Below are 17,372 nucleotides of genomic sequence, written 5' to 3' on the forward strand. Positions count from 1 at the left end.
TACATTTGCGCCTCATGGTCAGACAGAGCCCTGGCAATACACCTTTCAATGGGTTCCTTTTACTGGTGTCCCCAGGGACCTGAGAGCCCCCCAGCGCAAAAGCGGAACTCATCACTGTCACCAAAATGGCCCTCGGCCTCGATGGATACCCCTTTCCCCTTTTCCTCAGCCTGCCTTCTGGGGAAGGCCACCACCCAGCCTTCAGTAGATAGGCCAGGCTTGGACTGGTGCTAGAGAGGGGTACAGAGATAAATGCAATGCAGGCCCAGCCCCGAGGGAAAACCCACAGATCATGAGGATATGGCACAATGGCTGAGAGATAGAGGGCATGCAAGAGCGAGGTGGGTCCTGGGCAGGGGCCAGAGAAGCCCTAACTCATGCAGGAGAAGGAAGGCTTTCCTGGAACAGCTGACCAGGCAGGCACACTAGAGGGGCAGGTGTTCCGGACAGATGGGACAGCATGTTCAAAGACCACGGGGGCTCAAGACTGTTCTGTGAGAGAATGAACCCAGTTCGCTGTGGTTTCAGGGCAGAGTGGGGTGCACTTTAGTGCCCTGTCACTTTCCAAGTCCTCTGAACCACTCCCAGCTGTGTCTCAACACCCCTGTCACCTCTAGGGCCTGCAGGGCTTCCCACTATGCCCCAATTTCTTTCATTTCCCGGGGATGGACAGTCTGTATTCACCCTCTAAGAGAAGGGCCCTGGGTGAGGCAGGGCCCTTGAATCCCTCGCGTTCCTCACACTAGTCTGTGTCTGTGTCTCAAAGCTCTGGACAGAGGCCTTGCTGGAGAGTTTTATCACAGTTTCCTGCAATCCATGATTAGTGTCAAGTGTAAACCACAAGATAGGTCTCTGCCTCCAGAGGTCGCCCGAGTGGAGTGAACCTTTGGGCCCCACAGACCAGTTCAGCCACCCAGTCCCGTGCAACCTCAGTCAAGCCCCTTCCCTCTGCGCCAGGGGTTTGCTGGATGAAATCAGCTGCGCCCCTTTATTCCCAGGGACCAACATTTTCCCTAAACCGGGCCCCTAAACCTTCCTCCCCGCATGGGCGGTTCTGTCTCCAGCCCCCAAGCAGGAACGAACCCTCCACCTCAGCCCTGAACCCGCTGGGATTTTTATGTCTTGGAAACTCCGCAATTGTTCTTCCCGCTGCCTAGAATCCCTCTCTCCTCACGGCCAATTCCTATTTCATCTCTTACGACCCAATTCAAAAGCCACCAGCACCGGAAAGCGAGGTCTCTCTCCCTCAGTCGCTTCCTCTTCTATGCTTTATTATCTCGCTGTCATGCTGCAAGTGTCCTTCGCCTCCTAGATCTTAAGCAATCCAGGGTCTGGTTCCTGCGTCCCTAGTTTAGAACACCGGCCTGGCCCACAGGGGGCGACGCGCAGCGTCTCTTCCTCCAGAATTCGGTCCGGCAGCTGTGGGTTAAGGGACCCTGGCCCTGGAGGCCCCGCCTTCGGAGCGCACCAACAGGCATGGGGGAAGCCGTCTTGGAGACTGCGACCCCGATTCCCAGATATTACCCCCGCCATCAATCGGGGCTCCCACACGGGTAAATATTCTGGGTGCAAACCCAGAGGTATAAACACTGAGGTGGCTTTCTCCCGTGTTTGCGTTCAGTCCCCCCCCCCCGAGAAGACTCTTAGTACACTCCGGGGATTCCCCCCCGCGGCCCGCCCTGACGTCACGGAGTCCCCGCGACGCCCCGCCCCCCGCGCGGCCGCGCCGACTTCCGCCGAGGTGCGCGCGCTGCCGGCGCAGAGAGCGGCCATGGCTGCGCCCCGCGGCCCCGCCGCCGCCTGGAAGCGCCACATTGTGCGGCAGCTGCGGCAGCGGGACAGCACGCAGAAGGCACTCTTCCTGGAGCTGGTGCCCGCCTGTGAGTGCGCCCCGGGGCCTTAGAAGGTGGCCGTCGAGGAGAGCTCCGGGCGCGCGGAGAGGGTTTGTCGGGCTCCTCGGGCTGAGACCCAAGTGCACCCGCCCCTGCTCCTCCGAACCCTTGTACCTGCTTGGCTGGTCCTGCCAGGCACTCCCAGCCTCGACTGACCAGAATTCCCTCCCTCTTAAGAGCCTCCACTGGGCAGAGCCCCCTCCTCGCCCCTCGGGGCCCGGCTCGGCTCCCACGAGCCGCACTTTGTAGCTGCAGCCTCGTCAGCCAGTGTTTGCGGGGCCCCTTGTGCCTCCCCATCCCGGGCAGCCCCCAGGTAGGGCCTGGTCAGTCCGTTTGGTCCCCACCGCCCAGTGAAGGACCGCGGGGCCTATCTAGAGCAGCTGCTTATTGGCCGATGGAGTGAACTCTGAATCTCTAGGGAGGAAGCTGGTCCCAAGCCCTGCCACGGATAGGTGAATGATTCTGGGGCAGGCTGGTGGAGAGGCTCTGTGTCCTGCCCAGCCCACCCCGGCCTCAGGAAGAAGCAGGGGGCTCTAGGCTGCGTGAGGAAGCTGGCTGAGTCCAGCAGTCAGACTCTGGAGTTGTTTCTGGGCAGCTGGATAGGAGGGGGGTGTGGACAGTTAGAGGTGGGGTGAACAGGTGTGCACCTGTGTGTTGGCCTCTGGTCACCTGAGAATGTATCTCAGGGGTTGACCTGACCACAATTTCTTCCCTTCCACTCCCTCACTGCATCTAATGGGGACTGCGGCTTAACCTCCCTCCACCCTAACCAAGTTTGCTGCTCTTGTCCTTGGGGAGATTTCTCTGCTATCTTCCTAGCAGCTGCTCCTCTCCCTTCTGGGTTGTGAGGCCAACCTACCTCCAGGCAGCCTCATTTCTCATTGCTCTGATGGACAATGGAACCATCCAATTTGAGGGAAGGAATCACCCCCACCCCCATGGAAGCTTCCAGTCCTAGGGCCTGGAGAAACCCGAGGGCTGAAATCAGGCAGAGTGAAGGTGCCCTGTGCTCTTGGGCAGGTCATATCCCTAAGGCTCAGGTGTTTCACTGGTAAATTGGGGTAACAGCATCTTCTTTAGAATTGCTGAGGGGCTAGTGCAGTGTTCTGGGGGTGGGATAAGGTTTTGTGTGAGAACTAGGACAGATCCAGGGACCTCAGTTAGGGTGATAGGGAAGGTAAGGGCAAGGAGCTGAGGAAGCCTGGGTTTAGCATCCCCTACCCTTAATGCAGACTAGTGAGATGTGATGACTGTGGATGGAGGTGAAGAGGATGTGTTCCAGAGTTTTTAGCAGAAACCAGAAACTCAAGGAGGTCTCAAATTAGTTTTTCGGTACAGAAAGGGGAAGTGACTTGCCCAAGACCATAGGTAGGTGGAGTGCGGTCTCTCTCTCTTCTCCACATGGGGCCACATCCTACAGTGGGGCAAGGATGAGGCAATCCCAGGCCCCTTTCTTCCCTGAGGATCCCCAGGGTGCCTACCCATCCTCTTCTCCAGCCAGGGTTGTCCTCTGTCCCTAGAGGAGCAAGCCCTCTTATCCTGGGTAGGCCCGGGTGCCAGTGCTGCAAGGAGGTTGTCATAGGGCTGAAGGTCCCATTAGAGTTGCACAAACACCTCTCAGGCAAGGTGCAGAGGCCAGCCCTCCAGTAGCTTCCCCATTCTTGGTAGCCCTGCAGCCTTCCCAGCCAGAGAAGTAGTTTGTATGCCATGGTCTTCTGGAAAGACTCTCTGTCCCAGGCTCACCTTCTTGCACTTCCAGATAACCGTCTCCTGGAGAAGGCTGAGCTGCTGGCTCAGTTCTCAGAGAGTCTGCAGCCTGAGCCGAACAGTGTCACTCACACCACCCACCAGGGGCCCTGGTGAGTGTGTGTCCTTGGTCACAATGGGCTGCCTGTACCTGGGCCCTGCCCCCACTGCCCATGCTGGGTTCATTCTCTCCCTGACATCTCACAGTCCCTGGCTGCTGCCCAGGTCAGCTGCTTAGACTCCTTTCTCCCCCACTCCTCTCAGCCCATCTCTGCATTTGTCCCATCTTCCTGCTCTCCCTCTTCCCTCGGCTGTATCCCCACTCCACCTGCACTCTTATCGTTTTCCCCTTCTGTCTCCCTGCTTCTTGCCCATTGCTTTCTGAAAGGGTCTTGCTACCTATTCCAAAAAGGAAGTGGAAACGAGAACCAGAAATGCGCTGGGGCTCAGGGTTGGCGGGGATTCCCAAGGAGGGGCCTCGGCCAGTGAATCCAAGGCCTGGGGGAATTCCAGAGAGTAGCAGTTGCTGGAGACTTGCTCTTCTACTGTTGGCTTGCTGGTTCCCACCTTTCCTGGGAGAAGGTTAAGGGCTCTTGTGTGAGGCTTTTCTTGTGGCTCTCCCTGGGTGCCTTTGGGCAGTGGGATGAGTAGAGGGACAATGAGTACCACTGTCTGATTGGTTGGCAGGGAAGAGGAGTCGGAGCCTGACTCAGACCAAGTCTCATCACCAGCCACTCTGAAGATGAAGTGGCAGAAAGAGGAGGAAAGGCTCAGGCTGCGCTGTGGCCAGGTAGGCTGGGCAGGGTTAAGATGCAGGACGGGGGGAAGGGAGTGATGGGGTCCATGGGAGCCAGCAAGGGAGTGAAGGGTGCTGTATTGGCTGCATTTCTCAAGTTGTCCAGTGCTCCGTGCATTGAGTGAACCCCACCTGTATACCAGCCCTTGCCCTGAGGCTTGACAAGGCCAGAGTACTCTGTAAGTTGTTTCTGGCAGCTCAGGATAAAGTAAGCTCCAACAGCAGCTGGAGCGTGTGAGACGAGACCTCAGGGAGAAGTGTGGACCCATGAGGATGGCCCAGTTCACCACTGACTCCTACCTCTGCCCACTCCGCACTCCTTACCACCCCCCACCCCCGAAACCCAGAGCCTAGCCTCTGCAGATGAAGTTTAATACACGGGTGTCGACTGAGTGAATAACGTGGTCGACTCCGCTGGCAGGATGTGAGACTTCCACCTGACACTACTGCCACCCCACCCCTGCAGTGGTGTCCCACACTCACCTGAGTTTCTTCTAATTTCTCTGGCTGTTACTCCCCCTCCTCTTTGCCCTCCTTAAACATGGACATTCCTTGGGGCATGCCTTTCCCTTACACCCTTTCAGGGTGGGCTCATTGAGTTTCACACTTTTCTCTCTCTGTGCTGACTCCAGCTCAGTCTTCAGCCCAGCCTTCTCTTCTGAGCTCCGGACTCTCCCGCCCAATTGCTTTTAGGACATCACATCTAAAATCACACTTGCTGTCTCCCCCGTAATATTATGGTCAACACTGTATTGAGAGCTGACTCCCTGCTGGCACTGGCTAAACAGTATCTTCACAACCTTGTGGCTGCAAAGGAGGAAAGTGAGGCCTAGAGAGGTGGAACCAGGATTTGAACCCCCTTCCACAACAGATCCTCCCTCTGTGGTCTCCATTCATTCTTTCAACAAATATTTATTGACAATTGTTATATCAAAGACACAGGGAGTAGAGCAGTAAATGAGACCTGGCTTTGCGGAGCATCCAGTCCACTGGAGGAGACCGTGACAGACAAGTGAAGACTTACACAGTTACGGCATGCCAAGTCACTTGCCCAGCAGCAATGGGGGAAGGGCACCATGAAGGCAGTTGAGCGCATCCCCTGTAGAGCCCCTGTTCTCAAACACCTGGGTTGTGAGCTCCCCGCGGCCAGGGATGCTTCTGGTTTGACTGCCAGTGTACTCCTGGGCTCTGCCTCAGCAGTCTGAGCTTAAGGAGTATTTGCAGACTAAGGGATGAATGAAGACCACAGACCATACCCTCCCCTTCATCCCGCCCCACCTGCTGGCAGTGACCCAGGCTGGAAACCTAGGAACACCCTGACCCCCTCCCCACCCCCTATCCTGCCAGTCAGCAGGTCATGTTGATTCTACCTCCAAATCCAAGACTTCTGTCCATTTTTCTTGTGCCATATCTGGCTTGGTTCAGATTATCCTCATCCCTTCCTGAATGACTCCCTTGCCCCTTCCCCTTAATTTATTTTCCATATAGCATTTAAGAGTGAAACATTTTAATAAAAGTGATCTCCCTTAAAAAAGGACAGTTGATACACAAATACATGCCTGTTGTGAACAATTCAAAGAGAACTGAAGCCCACAGAATAAAAAGTAAGAGTCCTTCTTCACAGCCACCCCCTTCCCTCTCCGTTATCACTGTGGTGTATATATATCCTCCAGGGCTCCTTAGCTCACCCCATCCTCCTGCTGCATCTCCTGGTCTCTGAGCTCATGGTTCCCTGAACCCTCTTCCGTGCACCCCCAGCCCTCAGCGCTTCTTCCCAATCACGTCCTCAGACACACACCAGTTAGTTCCCATTGGATTTGCCAGGGCTGGGTGGGGATGGGCTTTTCTTCAGTTGCCCTTTGTGCTGTGTCACACATCATGAGCACGTATCAGTATTAACTTCTTCTTGTGAAGTAATCACAGATTTATAGGAAGTTGCAAAGATAGTACAGAGAGGCCCTGGGTACCCTTCACCCAGTTTCTCCCATTCGTCACATCTTAAGTAACTACAGTACACAGAGACAGGACATTGGTATTGGCATAAACTGTGTATAGCTGTCATTTTATCACATACAGATTCATGTAACCATCAAGAAACAAAACTTTCATCACCAGAAAGACGTCCCTCCTGCTGTTCCTTTTTAGTCCCCAACCATCCCTAACCTCTGGCAAACACTAATCTGTTCTCCACCTCTACTATTTGAATTTTGAAAAGCATCAAATAAGAAATACTGAACAGAATAACAAAACATCACGTAAATGGCAGGTGAGGAAGTAGAGGCAGTGATCAATGGTGAGAGGAATTATAAATGTTACAAACCCCACGATTTGCAAGTAGGCTCCCGGCCCCCTGCCATGTGTGCCCCCGGCAGGGGCCCACTCACACAGGGAGGCGTATCAGTGCTTGCTCCTCAATCCCTCCCTCCCTGGGCGCCTGTGAGCAAGAGCAGCCTGGGTCATTTCCTGAGCCCCACTGGTGGCAAATGCTTTGCCTGGGGCCTCCCTTTCCCACTGCCCTATTAACACCACAAGGCAGGGGCTGGGCTTCACTCCGTGGTCTCCTGGGCTCCTGGCATGATGTGTGGTAGAAAACTGTTGAGGGAATGCTGGGTGAGGCAGGGGCACGGAGATGACCTTCACGTCCACCCCTGGGCTGTGGGGCCGCTCCAGCGTTCAGTCTGGGTCCTGAGCTCCCACAGTCCACTTCTGTTCTTAGCCTGTGTCCTGCTGCTCTCTGGGGTCTTTGCCTGGGCAGCCTGGGGATGGGGGGTGCAGGAAGCCAGACAGTGGAGGGTTGAGGAACAGAACCCACATCCCTGGAAACCCGTTTGGAGGCCAGCCCTGTCCTTGGAGCATAATGTAGTTAGGTGGGCTGGGTTCAAATCTCAGCTCTGCCACTTAAGTGTGTGACCTTGGGCAAGACACGCAACCTCTCTGTGCAGAATGGGGAGAATGAGAGGATGTTACCAGGATTAAAAGAGGTAATATGTGTAAAGTGTTTAGAACAAGCCTGGCATACTGAAAGTGCTATATAAATGTTTGCCATTATTTGAAGAACTATTTCTCATAATATTTCTCTGTTACTCTTTGAGGTAAGCACTATCGTTCCATTTTACAGGTGAGGAAATGGAGCAGGCAGGTTAAACCATTACCCCAGCATCACAGGGAAACTAAGTGGCACAGCCAGGATTGAAACCCAGGTGTCAGCTTTCAGAGCCCAAGCCTTTCCATTGTCCCATGAGACAGCAGTGCATCCTTAAGCAAGTTACTAAACCGATCTCCTCAGCTGCATTTCAGTACGAGGGTGGGTGGGTGGAGTGGATTCTGTCCCACTAGCCTTCCTGCCGGAACAGGACTGGGGGCCTGGTGTGAGCCCTCCATGGAGGCGCCCATGCCCACCTGCCCGGCCCCTCCACCTGCCCCCAGATGGCCTATCAGGTGGTGGAGAAGAGCGCTGCCCTGGGAGCCCTGGCGTCGGAGCTGGAGGAGCGCCAGAGCAGGTGAGGCGGGCTGGTGGGACAGGCCCACCAGGGGGAGGAATCCCTGCGGGAGACGCCCCGCGGGGCCCACCCCACATGCCCAGGCCTGTGGGGGCCCGAGCCGCAGGGCTGGGGGCGGGAGGCTTGGCCGGAGACTTGATTAGCTACCTGGGGGCCGCGTGGCCGAGCCCGTCGGTCTAGGCTCCAAGGCCAGTGCCGTGCGCGGTGCCGGGGGAGACCCTGGACCCCGCGCTCGCCCTCCCGCCTCCTCCAGGCTGGCGGCTCAAGGCGCCCGCGTGGCGGAGCTGGAGGAGGCGCGGGCACAGCTGGCGGGCCAGGTGGAGGAGCGGCGGGCGCGGAACGCGGCCCAGCGCGCGGCCTACGACACGCTGCGCGTGCGCGCCGGGCTCCGCGAGGCCACACTGCGCAGGCTCGAGGAGGAGGTGCAAGAGCTGCTGCGGCAGCTGGTGCAGCTCAAGGCGCGCGCCGCCGCGCAGCGCAACCTGCGCAACGAGCGCCGGGAGAGGTGAGGGCGGGGCCGCTGCCGGGTCCGCCCCGGGGGCGTGGTCTCGTGGAGGGCGTGGCAACGGGAGAGGTGAGGGCGGGGCTGCTGCCGGGCCCGCCCCCGGGGGAGGAGCGCGCCTCGCCTAGGGGCGGGGCTTGGAGCGGGAGAGCGTGGCGCGCCCCGCCTCCGTTTGAAACTCCGCGCGCCGGGCTGCGAAGGTGCTCTTCACCCCCTAGGGCCAAGCAGGCGCGGGTGTCCCAGGAGCTGAAGCAGGCTGCCAAGAGGCCTGTGAGCATCAGCGAGTAAGAGTGGAGGTGGCCCGGACGCGCTCGACCTGAGCTTCGACGGCTGGGTGGGATCCCTCTGCTCTGGAGCCTCCGCAGTCCCCTCTCCTGCTCGCCCACCCCAGGCACAAGTCCCCACTTAGAGGGAGCCCCCAGGTTACGCGCAGAGATGGGATCGGAGGAGGCAGCAGGCGTGCCGCCTCATAGGTGCCGGCACAGCCGCGTCCCTGGGTCCCCACGTCTTCACCACGTCGGGCGCTCGCGCAGGGAGGGGCCGGTCGCGGGGCCTTCCTGAGCTGCTTTCCTTCCCCAGGAGCCCAGAGGCCCTGGGCAGTGTGGTCAGGGAGGGGGCGGAGAGCCCCGCCCTGGCGGCTGAGCTGCAGGCCCTGGAGAGTGAGGCTTGTGAGAAGTGGAAGAGGCCCTTCAGGTGAGGACCCAGGTGGCCGTCCTAGAGCCCTGAGCCGGCCCCCACCCCGGAGGCCGCCGAGTGTTCCTCTGGGACCTCGGGCCAGCCCTTGGGTTGGAAGGGGGCTTAGGGAGAGCCTGGTGTGCAGCTCAGACCACACAGGTCTGACCTCCAGTGCCTTGGAGCCACTTGGGGTCAGTGCCACCACTGCGACCCCAGCACTATCCTGACCCTGCCCCTCCTCCCCAGGACCAGAGCTCTGAGGGTGGGGTGTCTGGGCGGGGAAACGGTATTATCATCCTGAGGGAATCTGTAGGTAGGCCCTGGGCTCAGCTGTGCCGCATCTCCGTGCAGGCACAGGTGTGCAATGCACAGGGCCCTGCGAGCACAGGTGTGTATACAAGCTTGAGCATAACCTGGCTGCATGTGAATGCGTGAGCACGTGTAGGTGTATGCTCACACGGGTGGGATCCGATTGGGGATCTGGTTCCCCCCCCCACTTGGTCCCACCCATCTGTCCTGATTTGCCTGTCATTGAGGCTGCTCCTTCCCCACCCCGTTCTCCTTCAGCCTTTCCTTGTGGGTGTCTGGTGTCCAGGCCTCAGGGCGGTGAAGGAACCTTGGGGAGGTGCATGAGGCACCCTGGCCCCCAGAGTCCTTGGTAGCCTGGGGACCAAGTCACTCCATGATGCCCCTTCTCCTGGGCACTCTTGAGGACTCAATAAGCCTAGGCTTCCCCCACTTTGCTGCCACCCAGCCTTGTGCTTTCCCAGCCCCGAGGCACCTTTATCTCCCCTCCCCATGAGCCCCAGCTCACAGTCCTAAGAACTTTTGTTTGTGGGCAGTGGGGCAGTTTCTTACCATCCTGTTGGAGACTCTGGGAGATTTTCATTGCCACGTTTCCCAGGACTGGTCCAGATTCTAGAGGCGTTGACTGTGCAGTTCCCAGCAGGGTGTAGGGATGAAGGACTGCTGTCTGTCCACCAGCCAGCCCCTCAGCATGTCTCTCTCACGGTTCTGCCCCAGGTCTGCCTCTGCCACCTCGCTGACGCTGTCCCGCTGTGTGGATGTGGTGAAGGGTCTCCTGGAGTAAGTGTGTGTGTGCTGCATGTGGGGGGGGGGGGGGGCCGAGCACTTTGGAGCCCGGTGCCAGGCCCCCAGCTCAGGCTGCTGTGTGTCTGTGGCTTGGTCTGTCTGTCCGTGTGTTACCTGGTTGTCTGTGTTCAAGTTCGCTGGGCCCCAGAGGCTGAGGCAGGAGCGGGGTGTACGGCCTCATCCCCAGCCCCTGCCCCGCTGTGTACCAGGCTCTGTCCCTCGTCTGAGGTCCTCACAGGAGACCAACAGCTCCAACCTGGGCCAGACAGGAGCTACCACTTTGTTGGGAAACTGAGGCTCAGAAAGGTCAGGCACTGATTCAGGGTCAGAGCCGAGCAGTGGAAGGACCGAAACTCCAGCCCCCAGGTTTCTCTGCACCCACGGACCCTGCCTTGTCTCTGTGTCCCTGCACCCCCACCTCCTCTCCGACCCCCTGGGTTGGGGAATGCGCTTGCTGTACCTCACGGCCACGTCAGCTTCCTGCCGCTGCTTCAGAGGAGCTCGAGGCTCTCGTCAGAAGGGCTTGCTGAATGCTCTCCTGACCTCTCCCCCCACCCCCAGTTTCAAGAAGAGGAGAGGTCACTCCATCGGGGGAGCCCCTGAGCCGCGATACCAGAGCATACCTGTGTGCGTGGCCGTCCGCCTGCCAACCCGGGCTCAGGACGTGCTGGTGAGAGGGGCTGGCCCTCGGCACAGGGCGCTGCCGCGAGAGGCGCAGGCACGGGGCCCGAAGAGGCCAGGGACGGCCGGGCTCTTCCGCAGGGGCCGGACTTCTCCTTCCACAGTTTAAGGGGGGCTGGACAGGAGAGGGGGAGACCAGGGAGTCCAAGCAGAGGCGACGAGACCCGGTGGGGCTGGGTCTGCTCAGGGTTCGAACAGAGACCTGGGTGGGGCCCCCAGGCCTGTGTGCGCGTCCCCGTGTGTGCGTGCGCGTGCACACGTCCCCACGGGAGCGCACAAGCATAGGCAGGGAGGTGTGTGTGAGAAGACCCGGGCGCCACCCTCCCCCTTGCCCGCAGGACGCCCACCTGTCTGAGGTCAATGCCGTTCGCTTTGCCCCCAGCAGCAGCCTCCTGGCGACGGGGGGCGCTGACCGCGCCATCCACCTCTGGAATGCTGTGGGAGGTGAGGCCCGCCCCCCGCAGGCCCGCCCGGGTCCCCCCACCCCTCCCGCGGCCTGCTCCCTGGCGGCCCACGCTGGGACCTCAGGGTTTCCCTCGGGAACGTCCCCGGCCCGGAGCAAGGGGGCTGAGGCTCGGGCTCCCTGCCCCCAAGGAGGGTCAAGACTGCAGGGTGGGGAGGGCTGAGCCCAGACGGGGTCCTGTGGGGGCCGTGGGGAACCCCTGCCACCACTCAGGCTCCCCGAGCTCGGCTGAGAGGCAGGTCTTCACTCTGTCCCCGTCTCCGTGCTCTGTAGAGGGCTGTGTCGGGCAGCCCTGGCTGGCTCCTTCCTGGAGGAGGCACGTCTCCAGCTGGCCCGGCTCTGGCTTTCCATGACCCAGGGACAGCCCTTTCTCCTCGGGTTCTCTTAGCCTTGTCTCCAAAAAGACCAGCTGCCTTCTGGGACCCCGTGCTGACCTTAGGGGAGGTGTGGCCTCCAGCCTGGGCCCAAGACTAGACCCGCCATTCTGTCCTCTTACCTTGGGAGGGGATAGCCTTCCCACTGCCCACCCCAGGTCCTTTATTTCGTGAGGTTAGTGCTCGCATTTCCCCTGACCCTCTGGTCCCCCCAGGTCGGCTGAAGGCCAGCCAGACCCTTGAGGGAGCAGGTGGCAGCATCACCAGCCTGGACTTTGACCCCTCGGTAAGATCATGTCTCGGTTCAAGTCGGGGCTCTGAGACCTGAGAGAACTGCACGGCACCACACACCCTTCTCCCTGCCTGACTTGGGGGCCTGGGGGTGTGCGGCGTTCCGGGCAGCCCCACCTGTGGTCCGCCTGGCAGGCCCAGCCCACGACCTCCCCTTCTCCCCATCTCTCCAGGGCTCCCAGGTGTTGGCGGCCACTTACAACAAGGCTGCGCAGCTCTGGAGGGTGGGGGAGGCACAGTCCAAGGTGAGGCCTGGCTGGGGAGGCGGCTTGGGGTGCAGGGATCCTGTGTTGGGATCGGGGGCATGCTCTGGGGTCTTGACTATACCCTTGGTTCACATCTGGGATTGGGACTGTGTGGCAGGAGACACTGTCTGGACACACGGACAAGGTGACGGCTGCCAAATTCAAGCTAACAAGGCACCAGGCAGTGACCGGGAGCCGAGACCGGACGGTGAAGGAATGGGACCTCGGCCGCGCCTACTGTGAGGCCCAGCACCCACTCCCTGTGTCCCCCCTGCTGGGATCCCCAAGCTTGGGCATGAGGGACCAGAGTCTGATCTCTGGGAGTGGTATTTGGGGTAAAAGATCCGAGGCCCTGCCTCTCTGTCCCCCATCGGTGCTTACTGCCTGGTTTCTTGGATCTCTCAGGCTTCGGGTGGGTGACTCGGAGGTGGAGCAGCCCTAGGTGGGGAAGCAAGAGGCCTTGATTCTTACCTTGAGAGGACATGCCCTTCTGGGCCTCAGTTTCCCCATATGTCCAGTGGGCTGACTCCCAGCAGCCCTCCTCTGAGGCCCTGCGCTCTGCTCCTTGGTCCCAGGCTCCAGGACCATTAACGTCCTTTCCTACTGTAACGACGTGGTGTGTGGAGACCACATCATCATCAGTGGCCACAATGACCAGAAGATCCGCTTCTGGGACAGCAGGTGACAGGTGGTGGGCCGTGGAGGCAGGGCAGCAGGGCTTCTGCCTTCTCTCTCTCCTGTGGCTCTGGCAGGAGGAGCCTCTGAGGGTACCTTGGAGGGAGGTGAGGCTGGGAGCTGGCAGTGCCAGCGGGGGGCTCTCCGTGCTGGGTGACCCCTCGGGGACTCAGCTGACCGGGGCCAAGTAGATCTCGGCCCAGCTTTGGGGCTCTGCCCACCAAGCCGAAGAAACACTGTTCTCCATCTAGTTAGCATTTTTTAAAGCAGAAGGAAATATTTTTTTAAGTTATTAGTTTCTTAAATATAAGAGCTCATCCTTGGGCGTGCGTGTTTTCTAAAAGCAAACACTGGAACCACTGCTGGGCCCGCCTCAGGCTCTTACTTCTGTTTTCCTGATGGCTGGGTGAAACCCCTCCCTCTCGCCTCTTTTTTTTTTTTTTTTTAAAGTTTTATTTACTTCTCCCCCCCCCCCCCCCCCCGTTGTCAGTTCTCTGTGTCCACTCGCTGCGTGCTCTTCCTTGTCCGCTCCTGTTGTTGTCGGTGGCACGGGAATCTGTGTTTCTTTTTGTTGTGTCACCTTGTGTGTCAGCTCTCCGTGTGTGCGGCACTATTCTTGGGCAGGCTGCACTTTCTTTCGCGCTGGGCGGCTCTCCTTACGGGGCGCACTCCTTGCACGTGGGGCTCCCCTACGCGGGGTCACCCCTGCTTGGCAGGGCACTCCTTGCGTGCATCAGCACTGCGCATGGGTCAGCTCCACGCTGGTCAAGGAGGCCCGGGGTTAGAATCGTGGACCTCCCATGTCGTAGACGGACGCCCTGACCCCTGGGCCAAGTCCGCCGCCCTTCTCTTACTTAAAGACAGACTTTTCCGCGCTTTTCTTCCCGTGGGGCTTTGCTTATTTTAGTGAACCAAGGGTTTCAGGGGCTCTGGCTCTCAAAGGCTGCCCAAGTCCCTCCCTGGAGGGGGCTGGATGCAGCGGGAGAAGAGAGGGAGGGGCGGTCACCCTGGCCCCAGCAGTCCGAGGCCCCGGGGAGCCTCTGGCCTTGGCTAGCTGGAAAGCGGCTCCCCCCAGCCCTGTCCTGGCAGGAGTGGGGTGGGCGCATCCTGCCTCAGCCCCATCCCTGTCCCTGTCCCGCAGGGGGCCCCGCTGCACCCAGGTCATCCCTGTGCAGGGCAGGGTCACCTCCCTGAACCTCAGCCACGACCAGCTACATTTGCTCAGCTGTTCCCGCGATGACACCCTCAAGGTCATCGACCTGCGTGTCAGCAACATCCGCCAGGTGTTCAGGTACCAGCCCCATGCCTGTTGACCCTGTGGCCCTGGCAGAGTTGCTGGGCCTCCATCCCTGCCAAAGGCCTTCTGGGGCCGTCAGCTGGGGGACCCCTCTGGTGGCCCCCCTGGATGAGTGTGTGCTGAGGTGCCCCACTCTTGCTGGAGAAGAAGCTGTGATGTCCCTGGCTGGGGGCAGGGACTGGGGGCTCCCTCCATTCTGATCCCAGATCCTGTCTTTCCTCAGGGCTGATGGCTTCAAGTGTGGTTCTGATTGGACCAAAGCCGTGTTCAGGTGAGAGCACAGGGCTGCGCCCCGTCCGGCTGTGTGTGTGTGTGTGTGTGTGTGTGTGTGTGTGTGTGTGGGGTGCGGGTCTGTGTCTCACTTCTGAACCCCTTTTCTCCTTTGCTGTGGCCACTGCAGCCCGGACAGAAGCTATGCCCTGGCAGGTTCCTGGGACGGAGCCCTTTACATCTGGGATGTGGACACCGGGAAACTGGAGAGCAGCGTTCAGGGGCCGCACTGGTGAGCCTGCACCACCCACCCACCTGCCCGCCCCAGCACTGGGGCTGGTGCCACCGTAGCCCCGTCCTGTTAAGCCGGTCCCAGGTTCTGACCCTGTCCCCATAGTCCACCCACCAGAGCCCCGCGCGGCCCGCAAGGTGCCTTCCCCTGTGCGTGTGCTTGGCCCATCCTCCCCCAGCCCAGGGAGCCCATTTCTCAGATGAGGCGGCGGCTGTGAGATGGGCCTCGTGCTGCGCAGGCCCGACAGCGACGGGCAGGGCGGGGGCAGGCGCGGCTCCTGACCCCCTGACGCGCTGCCTCTCTCCTCAGCGCTGCTGTCAATGCCGTGGCCTGGTGCCCCTCCGGGAGCCACGTGGTGAGCGTGGACCAGGGCAGGAAGGCTGTGCTCTGGCACTAGGGCTGGGGCTCATCTGCCCCGGCTGGCGCTCCACCTGCAGCAAGGACAGCTTCCCAGTGCTCTGCGGGGGACAGGGGGGTGCAGTGGGGGGCGACCCCAGGGGACTTAGTGGGGAGGAGGAAGGCCTGGCAGGACTTGGCCTGTTTATTTAAAAACAAGCTGTGTGTTTGGGGAGATAAAGTGTGTGGGTTTTGTTGTTGTTGTTTTAAATTATCTCAGTCTTCTTACTTTCTCCCCTCACAGTGAAAAAATGTTGCATCTAAACCGGTGTCCACTTGCCTCTTTGCAGCATTCAGGGCACTGAGGGCCTTTGTGCTGGTGGCCTGGGGAGACAGGTGCTGCTCCAGGCCGGCGAGGAAGCAGCCTGAGGGAAGGCAGCGAAGGGCAGGGGTGCCTGGAGCCACGGGCATTTCACCCTTGGCACCGGGTCCTGAGGCAAAACCGGTTATGCTGGACTCTGCGGGGCCAGGCCCTGGGCCCGGGAGGCGCCTCCTTCAGGCACCAGAGTAAACCGCTCAGGAGGGCTTGTGGGGATCCCGGGAGGGAGCAGCAGGGTGGGGCAGCCCCGCGGGCCCTGGCGGAAAGGGCCCAAGACGAGAGCGTGAGGTCAGGTGCTGGGTGGGCAGGCCAGGGGCAGCGCCTGGCTGGCGAGGGCCAAGGCGCTGTGCCTGGCCGGGGAGGGCAGTGCGGGCCAGGCCTGGGCCTTCGCTGCCACGGCACGTTTAGTCCCCGCCAGAAGCCCAGAGCCCGAGGCAGATGGGAGGGGGCGGAGCCTGGGACCCCTCCCTCGCCCGGCCGGGGCGGGCACTTGCGGGGCCGGAGACGGACGCAGAGCAGGACCCGCCAGGACGGCATGTGGGTCACCCCGCAGAGGGGCTCCTCTCTCAGAGATGGGGTCTGACCGCTGGGGTCTCTGCAGTCCCTTATCACTTGGCACAGTCCCCCGTGGGGATCTGGAAGCCATTTCCGGGATGGGCAGCAGAGGGTTAACAGAATCCACTCTGCAGCCAGATAGTCTGGGTTTGACTCAGCTCCACTAGCGTTAGGTAGCTGGATGATTTGGACAAGTCTTGTGTCTTAGTTCCTTCATCTGTAAGATGGGGTAGTAGTGCCTCCCATAAAGGGCTGTTGTCAAGATTACAAAGCTCCTGACCCACCTGTCCTAGGTTAACGTTGGCTAAACACCAATTTCTATGCTCTGCTGACTCGGCTCACTCCCTGCTCTTGACCCAGCTGTGCCTGAGCTCTAGGTGACATTTCCATCTGCCTCTGGGGCCTCCGTGTCCTCCTGCAAGTGAACTCCTCTCCCTCTCGGGCCCAGAGGCTGGCGCTGCTGCTCACTCCTCTCCACCCCTGCTGCCGCTACAAGCCACCCTGTAGACCTGCTGCCCCCTTCCCCCTTCGCCCTCCTTGCCATTCTCAGAGTGACTTTCTCACGTGTCTTGGTCCCACGCACAACCCTGTGAAGTTACCCTGTTGCTTTCAGAGAAACGCCATGGCACGAAATTCAGAGCCCTTTGCAAGAAACTCTGCCGGCCTCTCGGCTGCTGCCTCACTTCCTTGCCCTTCTGAGTAGGTCTCGCACAGCCTTTTCTCTCTGCCCCTCTCAGCCCCCAGCTCACCTTTGCCCTCGGGGTTCACTGTTGTCCTGGAGAGGCGCCTCCTCGGCTGTCAGGCCGGGTCCCTTGCTGTCCTTGGACCCTGTGCTCCTCTGTACCTGCCTGCATCTCTGTCGGGGAGCTCCAGGGAGGGGGCAGGATGGGAACAGAGTGTTCTTGGGATCAGACCTGGCCCAGAGAAAGCCTCAGGAAATGTCCTATTAAATGATGCAATTCTCTCATCCAAGGACTCAGCATGTCCTGGCTCTCGATGGCCACCAGGGGTCACCCTCTGCCCAGGCTCTGCTGTGGCCTTTCTCTGCCTCCTTTGGGACTTCTGGCCAGAAAGACCGACCCTCCGGGATGCACCGTCACTGAGTGCTGCTGCACCAGGCTCCGTGCGCTGCGCTCTGCGTGCAGTGTTTTATCTCTTGCAAGCACTTTGTGACATAGGTATCACCTCTATTTTGTGGATGAGAAAATTGAGGCTTGAGTGGTTAGGTGATGTAAGTGGCACCGTTAGAAGTAGAATGTCACTGTATTGTATTATTATTATTTATTATTTTTTTTACAATGGCAGACAATCCAGGCTCCCAAATGGTTGGGGCATGCCTCCTCTCCCCAGTGGAGGGAAAGTGGGGGGGAG

The 17,372-nt window shown here is 59.8% G+C and overlaps 1 protein-coding gene and 2 long non-coding RNA genes across 6 annotated transcripts; 1 reads left to right on the top strand and 2 right to left on the bottom strand.

The window, feature by feature from the left end:
- Positions 1-1,744: 1,744 nt before the first annotated feature.
- On the top strand, positions 1,745-15,392 carry ATG16L2 (autophagy related 16 like 2). 4 transcript variants are annotated; one of them, XM_058305910.1, is made up of 18 exons: positions 1,745-1,880; positions 3,652-3,751; positions 4,326-4,428; positions 7,861-7,934; positions 8,188-8,439; positions 8,655-8,720; positions 9,016-9,129; positions 10,135-10,197; positions 10,765-10,873; positions 11,223-11,328; positions 11,937-12,007; positions 12,186-12,257; positions 12,376-12,496; positions 12,833-12,938; positions 14,074-14,223; positions 14,453-14,500; positions 14,630-14,731; positions 15,041-15,392. In XM_058305910.1, exons 1-18 carry the CDS (start codon positions 1,772-1,774, stop codon positions 15,126-15,128), a joined length of 1,854 nt encoding a protein of 617 aa, XP_058161893.1. In that variant the 5' UTR covers positions 1,745-1,771; the 3' UTR covers positions 15,129-15,392. The 4 variants fall into 4 exon arrangements, with proteins under 4 accessions (XP_058161893.1, XP_058161894.1, XP_058161896.1 ...); XM_058305912.2 differs by lacking the exon at positions 1,745-1,880 and adding an exon at positions 1,924-1,942; XM_058305911.1 differs by lacking the exon at positions 8,188-8,439.
- On the bottom strand, positions 6,335-8,190 carry LOC111761063 (uncharacterized). Its single transcript, XR_002794533.3, has 2 exons — positions 8,082-8,190; positions 6,335-7,190 (listed from the first exon to the last, which is right to left on the bottom strand). It is a non-coding gene; the product is annotated as an uncharacterized lncRNA (long non-coding RNA).
- On the bottom strand, positions 12,194-17,003 carry LOC139439880 (uncharacterized). The gene is made up of 3 exons (XR_011649963.1): positions 16,751-17,003; positions 12,639-12,695; positions 12,194-12,297 (listed from the first exon to the last, which is right to left on the bottom strand). It is a non-coding gene; the product is annotated as an uncharacterized lncRNA (long non-coding RNA).
- Between the last annotated feature and the right edge of the window lie 369 nt (positions 17,004-17,372).

Source organism: Dasypus novemcinctus, chromosome 10 (genome assembly GCF_030445035.2).
Source record: "Dasypus novemcinctus isolate mDasNov1 chromosome 10, mDasNov1.1.hap2, whole genome shotgun sequence".
Lineage (NCBI taxonomy): Eukaryota > Metazoa > Chordata > Mammalia > Cingulata > Dasypodidae > Dasypus > Dasypus novemcinctus.